Genomic DNA, 19024 nt, shown 5'->3' with positions numbered 1-19024 from the left:
CAGTCACTCTAGTTCACTCTATTTTTATTTTTTATGTGACCGTTAATCACTGCTGCGATAATCATGGCTTTTCATTTGCGCTATTTAGTGTCACATTTGTCATTTTTCCAGGATATAGTGCAAATGGTTATTATTCTAATGAACTTTTGATTGAGACTTAAAGAATAAAGTGATCTTGATGAAATATGACAGTTTTAAGCATATGTACTTTCCTGATAGAACCGTACACTACTCATGATATGGGCAAGGACCAAATCAAGCGAGTCTTCCTGTGTTTACAGTTTGTTTGGAGGTTAAAAGACTTAACATACAGGTTCTGATTCCGCTTACAGACTTTTTGTGTCAACTAAATGTGACAAAGCAGATGTATCATTTTGTACTAACTATACAAAAAACACAACTAAACATGACATGAAGAAATAAAATGAAACTGATGCTAAATAGCAGTTCAGTCTGATTATTAGGCTACATTTTGGCCTCTTTAAGTGTGCAATTGCAATTTTTGATGGAACAAATATCTGGGGTACAAAATGGTACCAGGAAACTGTAGGGGGTTACTTTGACTCTAACCTGAGTGTCTGGAAAATACTGACTCAGAGGATAGCATGATTTAGCTAATGCTGCCCACTCACCACTGTATAGCAGCACACCTTCCAGAACAGCACCCTGCATGTATCATGGAAACAATGGGAGCCAATGACTCCTGGGAGGTCGGGTAAACCCGCAGCAGAAGGCACAATAGCAGCTTCTGACAGCAGCAAATACATGTGTGGGTTTAGACTTTTCACAAGCATTCACGGAGAAGAGAGAAAAAGTATGCTTGTGTTATCCTCTTAAACCCAGCCAATTAACTTCGGGAGTTTTGTTAATTCATACAAAACCAGTACAAAGGCTCTGTGGAGACATCTGGGTCAAATGAAGTCAGCTCTGTCTCACATCATTATCCTCTCTGCACTCCAATTATTCCTGTTCTATTATGAACGGACCAATAGAAACTCCAAGCTCTTGACATCCCTATCATTTAACTGTCTCTCCTCACAGCAATGGCTGCAGGTGAATATACAAGAGAGGCCAGGCTTTTTGCACATGAGGAAAAGATAAGTTCACTTGAATGTGACGCCCTCTGAGTCCCATTCACAGTATGTGGAATACGAATATGTATGAAGGCATTTAATAAGTGAAAGTTTTTCACTGCTAGAGGGAGAAAGGGGGAGTGTAAAGCTCCAAAATGAACCACACTGATATGCCAAACGAGATAAAGTTATATGTGTGTGTTTGTAATTTGACCCATGGGTCAGTGCATGTGTGTCTGTGTACATGTTTGTGTTGATGTGATTACTCACCCTCATAAGAATGGAAAATGATGGGTTCAAGGAGGTCCTGGTATTCTTTGACCTGAGCTTTATTTCCTCTGAACACCCCTACAACACAAACACAAACACAAACACACACACAAACACACGCACGCGCACGCACACGCACACACACACACACACATAATTATTGACACCAATTAAAATTTGTGGATAAAAGATATTTAAACACCCACAATATGATGCTGAAAAATATTTAACATCTACATTCTATACAAATCTATACTATTTAGTAGTGAGATCAATAAGGGACTGTATGTTCTTTACATCCGTGTGTGTGGGAGTAGGGCTCTGGTGCACGTGTGTACATGAACCTGGACATGTTTTTTCTATCTTTGTGTGGATGCATACTTGAGTATTACTTGTGCTATGAGGCAATGGATCCGTTTATATGGTCACAGTAAGGAAATTCAAACTTCTTGTGGAGACAAAGAGCAAGTTTCCATGACATGAATTATTCAGTTTTAAAATGAGGACTTGGTTTAAAGTAAGAATAAGATTAGATTTAGAGCTAGGCAAGTTATGACTGTCTCTAGGAAAATAATGTAAGTTGATGCAACATTCACTGAAGTGATCAATGGCTGCATGTGTTTGAGCCTGTATGTTCGTTTTCTGTATAAATTCAGCTCTTGGTTGTCTCACACCTTGTAGTGGCCTGCATAATGGGGTTAACTTTTTTTTTGTTTTTTGATAATTTGAGAAAATACCCTCAAACAAATACAACAAATTTTTTTAAAAACAAAAAATATAAACAAAGTCTACTCTGATGAAAGTCATAGTGGTGTCATGCATCTCATCTGGGAGGCTGAGCTAATTCTGTGTTTCAGGTGTCCGGCTGCCCTGATCGGAGAGGTGCGCAGGTGTAGGCATGGGGAAAAGGTGATGAGCTCCTCCTACTCGAATTTCACACCCATCTTCTCTGTGTTTAGTAAGTAGAGGCTGTCTACTTGCTGTCACCAGGTGTGTAATATTAAAAAATAGTTGCTTTTAAATGTGTCATCTTTTAGTCCAACAGAAGCACCCTTAAACATGCAGGTCATTCAGATTTTGTGGGACAAGGATTATTCATATGGATGTGCCCCACAATGCTCACATTTTAGTTGCTAACTTTATGTGTCTGCTGTTTTGTGCTTGGCTCATAGTGCACAATGGATTCATCAAAAGCTGCCTTCTTCATCATCATGTGTCTTACTGGTAACATATGATGATCAGAGTGTGCAAAATGAGCTGAAATTATCTGTGGTTTTGTTACTACAAATTTCACTTGCACAATTATTTCATCCGGTGTTCCTCAAAAAATGTTGAGTGTGCTTCTCAACTGAAGCATACTTCAGGACCAAACAGTAATCTGACCATGTAAAACTTGGAAAGGCAGGTTTTTTTGGCAAAGAAAACCCCAATGACCTTTTAAAAATATGGTAATTTCAGTGGTCTGAGAGGAAACTAGATTTTTGCATTTTTTTTTGTCTCTGTTTTTAGGTTTTAGGAAATCTAGACTGTCACAGGAGACTTTGACCAATCACAGGTCTGCTCAGGTAGATGGCGTTTCTATTGGCTGTTACACAAATGCAAATGCATGTGCTTTTCCAGAGTTCTGTCTGCCCTTGTTTTAACTCTAAGTATTCCCAAGCAGGTCTGTGTAATTTCATGGTCAACTACAGTGGGAAGGCATGTTCCTTAGAGTCCAATATGTACTGTTGGTTTACACTGTATTAAATCTTCTTGTGGTGCCATTAATTAACTATTCGGAGTTCTAGTATGTACACAAGACAGCTTTGGAGCAGCTCATTACTGTTCTTTTGATGTTCTGTCTACTTTGTTATTGACTGTGTTTTAGCTATTTGGATCAGTTTAATATATCTGTTAGGGGATAGGACCATAAACCTAAATATTCTCAGATTGTCTGTTATTGATAAATATGTCAATGGAGTGTAAACAGGTACAGGGGAATTAAATGATGTTTGAATTCACACTGTTACCCTCTTTAATGTATTTCTGCCCATTCCCTTAGGTTCTCTAAAAAAAATAAATAAATCACAAATCATATCTTTTCAAAAGTGTCTGTAAGTTCTCTAAACCTGGCAAACACTAAAATGCAGTTCCCTGTCAAGTGCTGTAAGTCTGGCTTCTATCTTGCCAATGACCCACTTGAGGCATTATAACAGTAACAGTGAATAGAACAAGGCTTACCGTCAATCATCATGTAGATGAAAAATATGGGAAACTCGCACTCGATTCCATCAAAAAGCTGGAAGAAGACAGAGAAGGACGGAATTATTGCTTTTCCATTTCACAGAGAAGAGTGACACAGGGACTTTAAAGCATTGGCAGAACTTTAGAAGCACTGAATATAGAACAGTATGGCACAGAGAAAGCCATAGAAGATGTGACATTGTGGTGAAGACTAACAGCAGAGAGGAATAATAATGCTACCTCTCAAGGTCTTTCTTTTTTTCAGAATTCAAAGCTGTGTTGTTGTTTTGAGGGGGACATTTGAATGTCTCAAGTTTCAGAAAGTTTATGATACAGGAATGCAGGACTGTGGTGACTCTGTGCAGAGGCATGACAGACTTTGGCAATCATGTAGATGGTGCAGATCAAGCGCAACCCAGCAGCAACACTCTCGATGGCAGTGTCCTCGCCAGCAGGACAACGCAGCTCTCCACACAGCAAAAAACTGCTCAGGAACGGCTCAAGGAACACGACAAAGAGTCCAAAGGGATGGACCAAGCCTCCACATTCCCTAGATCCTTATATGATTGAGCATCCATGGGATGCACCAGAACAGGCCTGATCTTCGGATGACCCACCTCACAACCCACAGGACCCAAAGGGTCCACTTGCAATGTCCCAGTGCCAGACACTACACAACATGCCCAGATGTCCACGTTTGTGGACCAGTGGGCCAGAGCTGTTTTGGCGGCACGACAGGGATCTAAACAATATCAGGCAGGTGGTTATAGTGTTGTAGCTAATCAGTATATGTCATACATCGTTTATACTGATTAGAAAGTGCAGTTAACACACAAGATCATCACAATTTAGCTTTTGAATTCATGCTACCGATGTTCCATTCAAATCCTGTGACTGACACACTTTCACATCACACACACATCACATATTGCTTGGTTGTGGTCTAGTTGGTTAGTTAATAGTTTGACTGACAGTTTTCACACTAGCTGGAACAGACAGGCCCATGCTTTTTGAATCACACTAAACACATCAGGTTTAATCGCTAAGCTGCGAAAGGTAAGATGTCAGACTTCCATTAGCCTCCAAGATAGCTTCAAAGCTCCTTGGCATAGATCCACCTAGTCTGTAGGACATGACTGAAACAGCATTAATCCAAAATATGCTCCCACGCTTGGTGTTGTGACAAATCCAACCCAGATATTACCCTTTGGAGTCCAGTTGGGGTGGGAACCAGTGACTACAAGGACCATTGTATATGACTTGCAGTATTGAACACTTATCAAACTTTTCAGTGAGCCCTTGTACTGTGTATGGAGGCATATGCGTTCAGTTTATTCAGGTTTTTAATTTGATTAAACATCTGCCATATAAACACCTCGTAAGCAATATGTCTGACTGACTGACTGACCGTCAATTGAATGCAGTCAACGGCAGCATGTGACAGCAGCTGCAGAGAACAGTTGAACCGACACCATCACTTGCTGGATTATTCTCTGAATCTCACTCAACCAGAAATCCTATTATGAAGTGCACACCACATATGTGTGGACTGTCACACACACATACACAAACACATAAACCTGAAGTCATTTGGTTACAAGTCACATGCAGAAAACACAGTCAAGTGAATCAGAGAATTATTCATTCCAATAATCCAATCCCTTCATGTTTATTCTCACCTAAAGAGGATCAGCTCAAAAACACTGTGCCTGCACAATAACCCTCCTTTGAGTCACCAAATTTGTATAAGCTCTACAAATCATCAAGGTCAGCTTGTAAAACCGTCAAATAAGTTGCAGTTGTTTGTTAGTCGCTTTCAAATCCATCGATACAAAACGTGTGTGTGTGTGTGTGTGTGTGCATTTTAGTCCATCTATCTGTAAATGTCATTAGCCCTGACTATCTTCGTCCCTCATCTTTTTCAATAATCTCCTCACTGATGTAAGATAACAGAGATTACATCCTAATGCAATAACACATGCCTGGTGGAGTTGGCACACACATGCACTCACATTCAGAAGCTGCTTTCACTATCGCCGATCAGATATGACTGTCTGTATAAATGTTCTTCTTTAAATGGTTAATTTCTGCACCCTGTGATTATGCAGATATGCATGGCCTCAAACTGTGTATTTCTGCAGCAATGAGAACCAAATGTAGCTATCAGGTGGTGAGAGAGGGATGAGGGAGAGAAAAATGAAAGACAGGAGAGTGCATAAAGAGAAACAGAAGCAGGGGAGGGTGTATTTAGTGGCAGGGGGAGCAAGAGAGAGGGAGAGCTGAGGCAGTCACCCAATGAGGCCTGTGCTTTTTGGCCCGTTGAGGCTGTAAACAGGCAGGGATCCCTGGTGTTTTGTGCTTGAGCAGCTCGACTGATTGGTAAAACTGTCTATCACACAGGCTGCTGCTGCTGCTGCTGCTGCTGCTCTCTGTCAATGGTAAACAGACAGGGAGCACAGACGTCTGCCCTGCTGTGAATTCTCTCTTAAACGCCAACAACAACTTCAGTCAATGTCTTCTGCAGAGAGACCTGGTCTACCTGCGTCTTCTCTTTCTCCAGACAGACTCACACTGTGTCAGACACTCCCATGGCATTTCACTACTCTATGTGGCAGCTTATCACTCAAAGCACGTAACATTTTACTTACCACTTTCTGCATGCTGTGTTTGTAACACTGTTAATCTGTTGGACCTCTAAAACTGCCAAATGCTTCTTTTCTCGCATCAAAATAATCAGCAGCTTGTTTTAATATTCATTAGCACATAATGGTATTCTTGTGGTAATATTTGCTGTATTATGTAATAAATAATGTAACCACCTGGATTCTTTTTACTTGCAGTATTTGCAGGTGTACAGGCAAAGACACTACCATTAGTAGAAGCGATCACAGCTGGCTTTCCAATACGAAACTGAACTGGAATCGGTGTCTTCCACAATAAATATCTGTGTGCCTGCAGCTACAACTGACGGCAGGATGGAGCTCAAAGGAACTGAGGCATTAAATGCTCTTTGAAATTCCTATTATTTGCTTCCTATTAGCTGTAGGATTAAATAAAGCTAATTTCAAAGTAGTTCAGAGTTAGTGCCCCACAAGTGCCCTCTGTGACATATCAAGCAGGTCCTTCCATCCTCAGTGCTTTTTTGAATTATTTTCTGTTTGTTTTTTTTTATTTCAGGCCCACCTTTCAGTCCCAAACAATCTCCATAGCTAAAAAGTAAACTAGAGCTGATGACTTCAGCATCCTCTTTGAAGAAGTGTCTAACAGTCCACACCCAAAGACTTCTTCAGATCATGCAGAAGTCGTGTAAAACATCAGAACTCATGGCTGCCAGGTGAATCTCAAGAACTCCTAATACAACTCTCCAGCAGTCAGCAGAACTGATAAGTCAGACACTCCACTTGCGTCTCACTTTGCACTTGCAGATCTATCTTGGTTGTTTTCTTCATCTGCCTCTGTGAGCTCTCTCTGGGAGGTTAGTTCTACAGCTAACGCACTGATTTGTTTAGTTCTAAGAGTCCAGCCTGGGGTTCACTCATGGTACGCTCACTGAGCTGATTCTTCAATGAGTGCACTGTCATCTTGACAGGATCACAGGGGATTTCCAGAAGGACAACGGATACATGGTTATTCACATAAGTATATATGCACCAGCTCACACACTGATAGACTCATTCACTGTCACACACACAAACACACACACTAAGATTTGAGGAGAAATGTGTCAGGGATTGAAAGACTTGAAATGGGAGAGGCTAAGTCAGATCTCTTAGCATTATCACAAAAGGATAATACCTTTGCAGGATTAAACATTCCAAGAACTTTTTAAATGTCAAGCCCTTTCTAGTTGAACTTTTTTTATGTTTTAGGGATTGCTAACCATGTTCCTCAAGTTTAACAAATGTTTACCTGAAGTAAACACAAGGTACATTTGTAAACAATATTATATCACTCTTTAATTATATATTTAAACAATTATATAATCTTAAAAATGTTAATGAGATAACTCAAAGTTTGAGTGCTCTCCAAAACAACTGCTGCTTTGCTGTCCATACCATGTTTCATTTGTTTCTTTGTCTCATCATCCTAATGTTTAGTGTGTGACATGACACAATAGTTTATTCAGCAGTCTGCAAAACTCCTAAAATGTTCTTGCGCATACCTCTCTGATTGGTTATTCTCTTAAACCGTAAAGGTGCTTGCTTCTTTTCATCTCTGGTGGAGTTCTCCAAGGATCTATTCTGGATCCCTTACATTTAGTTTGTGTTAAACCTACTTTTTCCATTTGATCGCACGTTATTCAAATATGTAAATTAATTTTAACTGTTAAGATGATAACACTCAGCTGAACATTTTGTAAAACTTAAAGAGATGTGCAACAGTATAAAAGAATAGAAAGAGAGAACATTATCCCAAAAAAAGCATCCTTTTGGTGTACCACCAGCACCCACCTTCATTTCAGCAGGTTTGTAGTAACGGCGATTCTTGTCTTCGTTCGCGGTGCGGTATCCATCACGGAGGAAGCGCTTGAAGCCATATTTACCCCGTAACTTGCGAACGATCTTGTCAAGAGTTTGACTGTACAGAGCGTCATCATCGACTGCAAAGGCAGGATAGCTGATGGTTGGAAGCAAGGCTGCATCGGTGTTCTGCAAGGGAGAAAAGTTTACTTTCACAACTTAGAGACCCCATCCACGAAGTCCAGGAAATTAAAACACTGTTCCACTATTAATATTATTATTGTTATTATTTTTGCAGTGAATTAATTTACAATAACACCAACTGTTTGTTCGACGAATTTATATGATAGTGATTAAACTTAAACCCCAACCTCAGTCACGTATAGCTCACAGTTATATAACATAATTTCTGAGTCTCTTCTGGGAGTAGCTAGTACCATTTAGCAAATACATCTATATGCTCCAGCGATCATGTACTAGAAAGGTTTAGATGGCTTTTAGCAGCATTGGAGTGAAAGCATCGAGTTATGAACAACACACCACTGCAGTCTTATTGAAATTGAGGCACTGTCTGACTAAATTTCAATTTGAATAGTCATTAGGAATAAATATTGTTATCATGCTTGACAAACTACTATGACTGGGCATCGAATAATCTCATTGTATTTTCGTTTGGTTTACTCTATTAAGCAATGGAAATGAGAGCTATTAAGTCTCAGTTTCACTGCAAACAGCTATGAATATTTAAACCTTATTAATAGATGGCAGCTTCCAAAAATAAAAGGCTTGTTTTCCATATTCTGTGTGGACTCTGCTGTCTAGGTACTGAAGTTCCTAATAACTGCAGTGACATGGATTCTGACGTGCTATGAACTCGTTTGTCGAGCAGCTAAGGACTAGATTTCTGTTTAAGGTATGGTCGACTGTGTGTTGCAGCTGTTCTGCTTTGTAGCGTTTTCCTTTGTGATTTGCACAGATCTGTGTAGCTCACAGAGGAGCCAGGTGCAGCTCTGTCTGGGCTAATCCCTCTTTATGCTTTGACTTCTTGCTACAACTCCAATCTACATGTTAACATCCTCGGTGGTTGCAGGTGAAATGGGACATCAGTTTGCAGAACACACTTGGTGCAGGTATGAAATGCGTCTGGAATGGAATATTGAAATTCAATGATTTGACATGCTACAGGGAGATACTGATATTATATTGATAATTTGGTTATCTTGACATGATCCTGCACTATGCTGGTCTCTCACTCCTTACTGCACTCCTTCCTTTTCAGCTCCTTAATGTCAATCTCACACGCCTGTAACGCCACCCTGATCATCTAATTATACTAATTTCCTTGCAAGCTGATGGCGGCCATTCTGCCTGACACTTTCTGCATGCAGAGAAAGAGATGTGATCATTTAAGTGTCTGCAAGTGGTGGAGTGGAGAGACGGAATGATTTTGCTTCTCCTTTCTTCTCTTCATTCCACTTCGTCTTTTCAGCTCTACTTCCCTGCAGCTCTGCAGCCAATTCTCACTTTTGTCATTTCTTGTCAGTGCTGATTCATCAATAGCACAGGTATAGGCAGTGTAATGGCTGCATGGTGAGGGAAACACATTGCTGAATTGATATCTACTGACATACTGACAGGAGTGTGTGGTTTGCTTGATCTATACAATTAACCTTTTAGGTTTTTGAAATATGTGAGGCAGGCAACCATTTGGTAGAGATTATGCACACAGCTGCTTTCTGAGCCACAAAAAAGGGGTGCACGTTGCATCAAATGTGCAACTGTGGGCATTTTTTAACAATTACATTTTTACTTTCACTTATGTACACATCTGAATTTATCTGAGTGACTTTTAACAATAAAAGAAAATAAAAATAGTCAAAAAAGTAGGATTTTTAAAATCTTCTTTCTAAATAAACATGGTTTAAAGAGACTTTTTTAATTTTAGAACAAGACAGTCACAGCCACAAGCATGTCTGGAGACGATGCTTTTTTTTGCCTTGGGTTTTAGCCAATTGTTTCCTGACTTGATCGCCCGTTCAAGATTGACATTGTTTAGAAAGATCTATATACACAATATGAGATTTGAAAACACTGGTTCTCATTGATGAAAATGCTGCATGGCAGTTATCAATAACACAATGTGGGAGCACAGTAGTGTGGACCCCTGCCTTTTTCTTGCACTGACTATAAATGTATGCGCAAGAGTTCACTGCAGTTTATCTCATAGTTGTTTGAGTCCCTCTTTGGTCACTGATTTAACAACTAAAAACTTAGATAATTAGAAAGTTTTTCCATGAAAATATTCTCTTACTGTCTTAAAATGGCTCAGATGTAACTACACACTATTGCCTTCTCTAGATTGTGTGGGTGCATGAAGCTGTTGCCTCCCTCTCCACTTGCTGAGAACAATAGCTCATCTACAACTCTGCTCAAACACTGTAAAATTACTCTGTGCTACACAATGGCAAGTTGTACTACTGAAGTACTTCAGCCATATGTTTGAACCTGGGCTGCAAGGTGGCTCGGTGGTTAGCACCGTTGCCTCGCAGCAAGAAGTTTGCCGGTTCGCGACCCGGTGAGGACACCCGGGATCTTTCTGCGTGGAGTTTGCATGTTCTCCTCATACAGCTTGGATCTCTCCGTGTTCTCCGTCTTCCTCCCACACAGTCCAAAAACATGCTGAGGTTAATTGGTGATTCTAAATTGTGTGAATGTAAGTGTGCTTGGTTGTCTGTCTCTAAGTGTAGCCCTTCAACAGACGGGCGACCTGTCCAGGGTGTCTCCTGCCTCCCCTGCCTAAGTCAGCTGGGATAGACTTCAGCGCCCCACAACCCTAGTGAGGATTAAGCGGTGTATAGATAATGGATGGATGGATGGATGTTTAAACCGATTCTGAAGAACAATCATGATACATAGAGCCCCACCCTGGAAGCTAACAGCATTTATTTCTTAGGTTTGTTACACATGAAACCTTGGAGGACTGAATGCTTGTCTTCTAAACTCTAATCAGTAAGTTGGAATTGCTCAGTCAAGGCATATTAAAAAAAAACAACAACATATGAAGATGCTAAAAAGGTAACAGAATACCTATTAATGCTTGTGGAGCTATGTGCAATGTCAGGGGATAACCAAAGTCAGTATGGTTTATTCTCTGAAAAATTGTGATTGGTGGACTGACTGACATTAACTAGACCAGGGGTCGGCTCCAGAGCCGCATGTGGTCCTTTCATCCCTCTGCTGCGGCTCCTTGTGGTGTTGGAAAATAAATAATGAGTATTTAATTTAAATTTATAAATTTTTTTCAGTCTGTTAGTTTTCAAAATGCAATTCTGAATTTGAAGATTATGGTGATCTTGCAACATTAAAATAAAACGTGTTCAATCTTTTGTCGCTCAAAATATGCGTCACATCGGCCGATGTGCAACACCCGCCGGCACGCACTGTGTTGTGCTCACAGGCGGTCAGGGGTCTGGTCAGCAGTCCCAGCTGCAGTCAGCAGGCCAACCAGACATCATTTTAACTTTGCTGCAGGTGGATAATTTAAGTTTCTATTTCATAAATACAAGACGGACTGAAATAGACATTGAGTATTTTGTTTGAAAGTAACCTTCAACCCAGCGTGTTTCTTTTCAAAATGTTTTTGTTGCATGCAGAAACAAAACTTCGCTTTCCCTGTAGTAGTTCATTGATTTCATAAATGCAACACACTATTGTTTTTTATACATAGCATTAACGTAAAAACGGTAGATGCTATCTGTGTTATCTTCATTTTAGATGTCAAAAGGGTTTTGTGGCTCCCGGTGTTTTCTTTTCTGTGGGAAACGGGTCCAAATGGCTTTTTGAGTGTTGAAAGCTGCCGATCCCTGAACTAGACCCATGTCACTGGCTACAAAAATTGATAGAGTTTGTAAGTTGATATCTTGCAGATTTGCAAGTTCTTCCTTTTTGCTTGCAGCCTTGTATACAATCTGTAACAGTCATTTCCTACTATTAAAACTTTGTTATTTGTATTGTTTTTTTTTTTTTTAACTGTGAGTAGGGAGGGGGGTGGACTTACATGGGAGCGAGACTCTCGGGGCAGTAAGGAGCAAAGGGTTTGCCTGTTCCTGTTGTGGGCGTCCAGATCCACAAATATCACAGACCATGAGCAGCCCTGCAGCACAAAACAGAAACACACAGAGACAGACAGCATCCCAGTTACAGCTGAACTATATTTATGGTTCACAGGTAGCGCAGTACAGACTCATGTTCTGCATGTGAACACCCAAAATATAAACAGGTGCACAAGCCCTCCATTATGTATAGCAAAAAAGAAACCTAATTCGAGTAAAATGGTTCAAATGACATGTCTTTAAAGCCTTCACCATCACACCTGACACCCCTGCACATCAAAACTCTTGCAGCAACAACGGGCTGATGTATTTGGCTTTCACATGTTTTTGAAGTACAGTGTGGGAGTGCTTGAACAACAAAGTCGATAGTCATCCTATCACTTCAAAAGTCTCCATGTACCAGAATGAAGTGCTGCTACCATAAAGTAGTTAGTTCATTCAGTGCACTTAAACACATCATGACGGCAGGGGGGTGGGGGGGCTTTTACTTGCTAAGGGAAGTGATCAAACCTTTTCTGGTTCCAAAAGCTGGTCCAGCCCACTTTATCCATCCATTAGCAGTGCTTACATAAAACCAACTGAGTCATTCCCACAACCTGCTAGGCAGTTTCTAATGTAAGTCAGATGCATTATGTATGAATATTGCCAGTCTATTTTTTTCTTCCAAAAACAGGTCTGGCTTGGGCTTTTAGTCAAATCAGCAAGCTTTCCTTCAGCAATTTGCATAGTGCAGTGGATTGCTGGCCACCAGGGTAGGCAGCTGTGTGACATGTCAGTGAAGTGGTCCTCTCATGGACACATTTATGATGTTAGAGTATATAGCAGCAGTATTAAAGAGAAAAAAAAAAAACAAGCTTGCAAGATAAGTGGATTTGCATTTGATATATGCTCGTTTGAGTGGATGGTTTCATTTTTTGAAAACATTTTTATGTGCTTTTATATACGTATTAATCTGAGACATGCGTTCAACATAAAACCCTTGCAAAGGTGCAATATGTAAGACAGATTTAGAACATAAATAGAATATTAATATGGCCGCAAACAACCATCTGCTGTGTAAAGATATAATGCAGTAATGGCAACCTTCAGAATGAAGTCACATCCCCCTGACTAAAAACACTGCACTGTAAAAACTAAAGTTCAGGCCGCTGTATAAAAAATATATATAATGATATAATACAACATACATCAACTTGGCACTGCTTTCTGTGCAGTAACATACACAAATTATTATTATTAAAAAAATAAAAAATGATGGATTTACTAAGTTGTTCTGCTGTATCCTTGCATCTAAGTGGGTGTGAATTAGGTGACAGTCCCTTAACGGAAAGTGGAACCTGTTAAGACTTGATTGTCCGGCTGTGTGTACACAGCTCTACGAGTTTAATGACTGGCTTTAAAGCTGAAGGATCCTCTTCCTAGCAAGATCAATTTTTATCCGCCCAGTTCAATTTGTCACACAGCTTTCTTTACATCGGCTGCGTGGCTTCGGGGTGGGTGGTAATATCAAAACCTCCAGAAACTGACGCATGTCCATTCATCTCATACAAAGGCTAAATTTAATTCTCAACAACAAGCGTCCGCAGCCAGTGGACAGTGCGATAGCAGAGCTCGGAACGTACCAAATGTTCTGGTTTAAGGTGCTGGGGGGGTTTGAATTTGGTGTTGGAGGGATGAGAGTCAGCTGGGAAATCAAGATTGATAGGGATCATTAATAAGCAACTGGAAGGCTTGTAGCACTTTCATTCCCACAGAGACTGAGACACACAGAGACATACACACACACTCATACTTACAGAAGCTCCACACAGCATGGATCATAAAGCAGCCACCTCTATAAATTGATTCTTTCAACAAGCTGAGCTCGATGACAAAATCCATTTTCAGGCACAGTTAAACCCCTCATTTTGCAGGTGTTCAGAAGAGAAACACAAACAACAACTTTACAGTAATACCTAAACCCCGCGTTCAGTGATAATATAACATTTTAGATGCATTAAATGGCTACAGAAGCCATTTCTGGCAAATGCCCAAGTGAAGACAAGAAGAAAAGATAATAAGAGAGCAGGCTTGCTAAGTGGAGGCTTCATTTTCCAATCCATTAGCAGGTGTAATGAATGTCCCTGTTTTTCTTCTCCGACACTGGAGCAAGGAAAAAAAGAAACACATCCACTAATGGACTTAGCAAAAAGCAGGCAGTGAGATTCTGAGGAAAACCAGGATCAACTGTGGCCATCGATCAAAGTCTGTAACGGCACAAACAATTTGCTGAGACAAACACAAACAAACTAAAAGAATCTCGCAATGGTCAATTGTCCACTCGGAGAAACACTCTTCCATCAAGGACCACAGCACTAATTAACACTGATGATGTCCCCTTGTTAAAACAGCTGCAACTTTCCATAAATTCAGGTCAGTCACTCTTTGCGCTGTGTGGTGGCACTGCTCAAGCTGATGTATGGAGCTGTAATCGACTGCTGCAGGTTTGAATTAGAAACTAGGCCGTCTATCTATAATGCAAGGTGAAGTCATGTGACATAATTAGACAGGAGACAAATACACTTGTGTCTTGGGATTCGTATGAGGAGGAAATGTGTATGGGGCATGTGAATTATTCAAATACCTGGTTTCCAAACAGGTTGAATCCATTGATAGCCTCTAGAGCAGCTTTAGCAAGGCCCACAGAGCTGCAAGATAAGAAACACTGGGCATTACACAAAACATGCAGTAAGCAGATATCCCTTACCCTGACGCACTATGGGGTAAACAATATCTGGTATTTTACAAGCATGACAACAAATGTGGTGCTTTGAAAGAAGCAGTGTTACAAATCAGAATGTTCTGAATCACATTTGAATCTCAAATGGCTATCTGTCAGGATTTAATAAAGCTGAGATGGTACTTGGTCTACAGTAGATAATGGATCTTTAAAGTAAAAGAATTTTTTTTTTTTTTTATTGAATTTCACGGTGGCTGGCTACTGTGATTGCAATGCAGACTAAATGTGAATCAATTTCACTGTCATTTTACTTCCTTTTCCAGCCTGCCAAGATTTCCCTCGAAACGAAAAGGAGAAGGGGGGAAAAATTGCAGGAAACTTGGCAATGACTGGTGGTAGATCTGCTGACATATCAAAATGTATTCAATACCATTAGGGAGGCTTGAATCGATGCTTAAAATACACAGAATGGCTGGCTAATTCAGCCTGCAAAAGAAAGCTCCAGAAACTAGTTCTGTGTAACACACACAGAGAAGGATCATACCGGTCAGCACGTGACATTTGGATGGATGAGATTTGATGGTTGGCAGAGAAACAGGAGGTTAAACAGTGATACCGGGAAACAGGACCAAAGCAGAATGATGATGCAACAGTTTCAGTTGAGAGGTGGAGATAAGGATTCACATGATGAAAATGTTGCTGTAGACTGTGAGCTCATTCAATGGACTGCAGACAGTATTCTGCTGCTCCTCTAATGAGGGTGGCTCCACACAGCAGCTCATATCCCAGCTGGGGTCATATTGAGTGATTTTATGCTTCTTCATGTTCATATTCTGCAGTTGGGCCCCTGTCGAGAATCACCACGGCCCACCTTGTCCTCGAGTTTACACCCTGTTCCAGTGTGCTTACTGTGCCATTATTTAGGGTCATTTGAAAAACAAAACAAAAAAAAACAGAAACACAGATGATCACAGTCCAGAGAGAAAAGGAATCACTTACCACCTTATCTTGTGAACAAATTTCCTGGCTTAGGTCATTTGATAAATCTGAACCATCGTCATGGCACTGAGCAAAACTCCACCCAAATGAGCAAGCCAAATGAAATACAGTTTAACCTCCAGAAAAAGCTAGTTAGACCTCGAGCAGTGCTACGGAGCTGTTTCTGAGTGGCTAACGCTCCCACAGAGAACATTCCAACAAAAATAAACTGCATTCGGAATTATGTTTAGAGCAAAACGTATTTTCTGCCAGAATAAGTTTGCCTGTGACATGTCACAAACACGTCATGTTGAAAGACTTTTTGCTGTTTGTTTTATTTCATTGCTGACACTCATTTTCAGCCGACCCGCCACATTTCAGATGCAGCAGGACTCATCATTCTGAAAACCCAGAAAATGGAGGAGAAATTACAAACAATTTGTGAAAAGGGTTGCATTTTAACCTAAAAAGTGAAATTTCCAAAACCCAGCCAAGCAGTTACGCTGCCTAAACCTAAGCAGAGAATGATAATTGAAACAAAAAAAGAAAAACAGGTTAAAACAAAACTTAAGTATGAGAATAATGGTCGCGCATGTGGCAGGAATCCTGATCTCCTGAGTGAAAGGACCGTTGTCGACTTGTGCCACTAACATAATCATCATTGTGAAGTAGTGGCCTTTCCGACCATGCCACAGTCTTCCCCTTCTGGAAGAAAATACATTTGTGTGAAATGAAATTCAATTTCTTCAAAATGTAGTTGAGAGTGTAGTTGAGTTGTATAGGAACATCAGAGTTGGCTGGTGAAACAGCACACAGTCCTACCAAGATACACTGCAATGAACTGCAAAAACAGGGAAAAAGTATACTATATGGTAGTAAATACTGATGGAAGCAATGCTGGAGTTAAAATATTTAATAAAATCCATTTGGCAAAAGTAATGCAGTCAACAAGTTTTCTTTGAGATCTCACAGAATGCATTCTGGTAACACTGAATGTAAGAATAACTCTTTACTCTGTTAAATGTCATCATAGCTCACAAGATGTTTCTACAGGGCACCTGACTTTTTCTTTTTTTAAACTAAAATAATTAAATTGGCTTTTCCTCATTTCTCTGACCACCTGGTTGCAGCATAACAAGCTGCTATAACCATTGAAAGTATATACACAGGAAGATCTCATTTAAAGTTCAGTGTGGCAGCTCCAGCCATCACCACCTTGGCAGTACCCATCTCCTTCCAAGTTGCAGCTAATCCAAAAATTAGCAAAGAGGTGGAGCAGAAGAGGAGCTGAGGCAGCCATGCAAACATCTATGTGCCATGGACTGTCATATGACAACACAAGCCTGTCCCTCAGAGCAGCCCACCCCTAATAATGTACAAGTCTAAGCCTGTACAGGTGGATTATATTGAAATTTGTCCCAGTACAGTTGCCATCAGCTTTATTGGCCCAAACCGTTTAGTGTCTGGAGATATCGTTTTCATTGCTGCATGCTTCACTATGCTCGCCAGCTGGTCACTAACTGTGTTTGTCAGCTGTTTGGTGCTGGGCAGGCACTGTGGCTGTATCAGAGGGTTTCCTGTGAAAAGAGTTGTGAGCTGTTTCTGCTGTCAGGAGATTTTATGGGGGCAGTGAGACTAGATTAAACCATTAAGTTTAGGTCATAAAAACCCAAACAACCAGCTGAAAGATGCTAAAATGCTCTATAATGTTGGGGGAACTGTAGTCAGGTAAAAAACCTTTGGGGACTCAAGGCCCATTTCACATTCAGACATAGTCATTTGATCCATTCTTCATATAAAATATTGATTGAAGCAGCCTTCAGGTTTTAAAACAGGATTCTGACACAAGATAAGGCCCCACTGTGACTGAAACTCTAATTTACTTGGTAATCAAATCACTGTCACAGTCAATATGGCAGGAATGGAAACATTCATAATAATAATAACTTAGAGTATATTACAGGAGATTCACACTCTGATGGTTTTAATTTGTGCTGCTGCAAAATGAAATATTCATGAACATATGACAAGATCCCTGTTTTTAGATTTGTAATAAAATGTCATTTAACTCGTTAAAAGTTGGGATACTGCAGAACATCCCAAAGCTTATGAGATTAGTTATGCTGCTTTAAATAAAACAGCTCCATTCTATCCATTTGACTGGGTGTGATGATAAGCACGAGGCTGAAGGAGATAAAATGAATCATTTGATTTGATATGGATAAATGAATACTCTGTCAAAACGAACACATCCTTTCCTGTTCATTTCCACCGAGCCTCTTTCTGCCCACTGGCACTCCGGGAGAGGAGATGAATTCTCAATTTGATCATTTACACAGATCTTGTTTACATGGAATCGTTCTGAATCAGCCCTGCCACAGTTCACTATTTGCATACAGCATGTTAATTGGTATTACGCAACTACATGTATAAACTAGCTCACTAATTGTGGTAATCCAAAGCATGGCCACGAGGGGAAGAAACACAACAAGTGCGAGATACAGTGCCTCTTCACTACATTGAATATGTTATCTTTTCTTGAGGATATCTTGGCAAGCTGCTGCCAATATCCTTGAATTGTTGGAGAAAGAAAAAAAACATGCTTCCCAGAGATAAGCAATGGCAGAAATTGAGGATCTTTATCAAGACACTGGGGGAGGAGAGAGAGGCCAGCTCGACCTTGGATGATAAATCAGTTCAGGAGCACGCAACAAAAACTCATGGCTCTGGCTCAGAACAGTGCTGCTGTTTAAACATGTGGTTTAAAATCCTTATCGTCACATAAGTTAACTGTTGATCCATTACATTTTTCCTTGGCTGAGCTTATTTACTCACTGGTAGAGGTTGTGTATTTGCCAAGTTGTGCTGATTTAATGATTCTATCAGTAAATACACTCTGTAAGTTACTGCTCCCAATAAAATCCTGACTCGTATTACAACTGTAATATCTGTCCAAATGCTTGCAATACGATTCCTTTTTTCATGTCATTTACTTCTATAATGTAGTTTTCTTTGAAAGCAGTACCACTACAGTTACGCCATTTCCTAAACAAAAAACTAAACAACTAAACAAATTCACTTTTGGTATTCAGCTCATAGACTGTATAAAAGATGGACGTAGCTTCCGTGACGTCACCCGTTGGTTTCTGCACTGAGAAAATGAAGCCAGGGTTTTGCTACTTCCTGGTT

General features: G+C 40.2%; 1 protein-coding gene across 3 annotated transcripts in view; it reads right to left on the bottom strand.

Annotated features, from left to right (window-relative positions):
• Positions 1–19024, bottom strand: part of phkb (phosphorylase kinase, beta) — a 133841-nt gene that overhangs the window by 71636 nt on the left and 43181 nt on the right. For all 3 annotated transcript variants that reach the window (XM_008292002.1, XM_008292001.1, XM_008292004.1), the window contains 5 exons: positions 14762–14825; positions 12084–12179; positions 8018–8215; positions 3564–3621; positions 1344–1421 (listed from right to left, as the gene is read on the bottom strand). In XM_008292002.1, coding sequence (XP_008290224.1) covers positions 1344–1421; positions 3564–3621; positions 8018–8215; positions 12084–12179; positions 14762–14825 — 494 coding nt within the window. The remainder of the gene's footprint in view (positions 1–1343; positions 1422–3563; positions 3622–8017; positions 8216–12083; positions 12180–14761; positions 14826–19024) is intronic.

Source organism: Stegastes partitus, unplaced genomic scaffold (assembly GCF_000690725.1).
Source record: "Stegastes partitus isolate 25-593 unplaced genomic scaffold, Stegastes_partitus-1.0.2 Scaffold777, whole genome shotgun sequence".
NCBI classification, from domain to species: domain Eukaryota; kingdom Metazoa; phylum Chordata; class Actinopteri; family Pomacentridae; genus Stegastes; species Stegastes partitus.
Note: the sequence above shows the minus strand (reverse complement) of the source record. Positions and strands in the feature narration are given on the sequence as shown.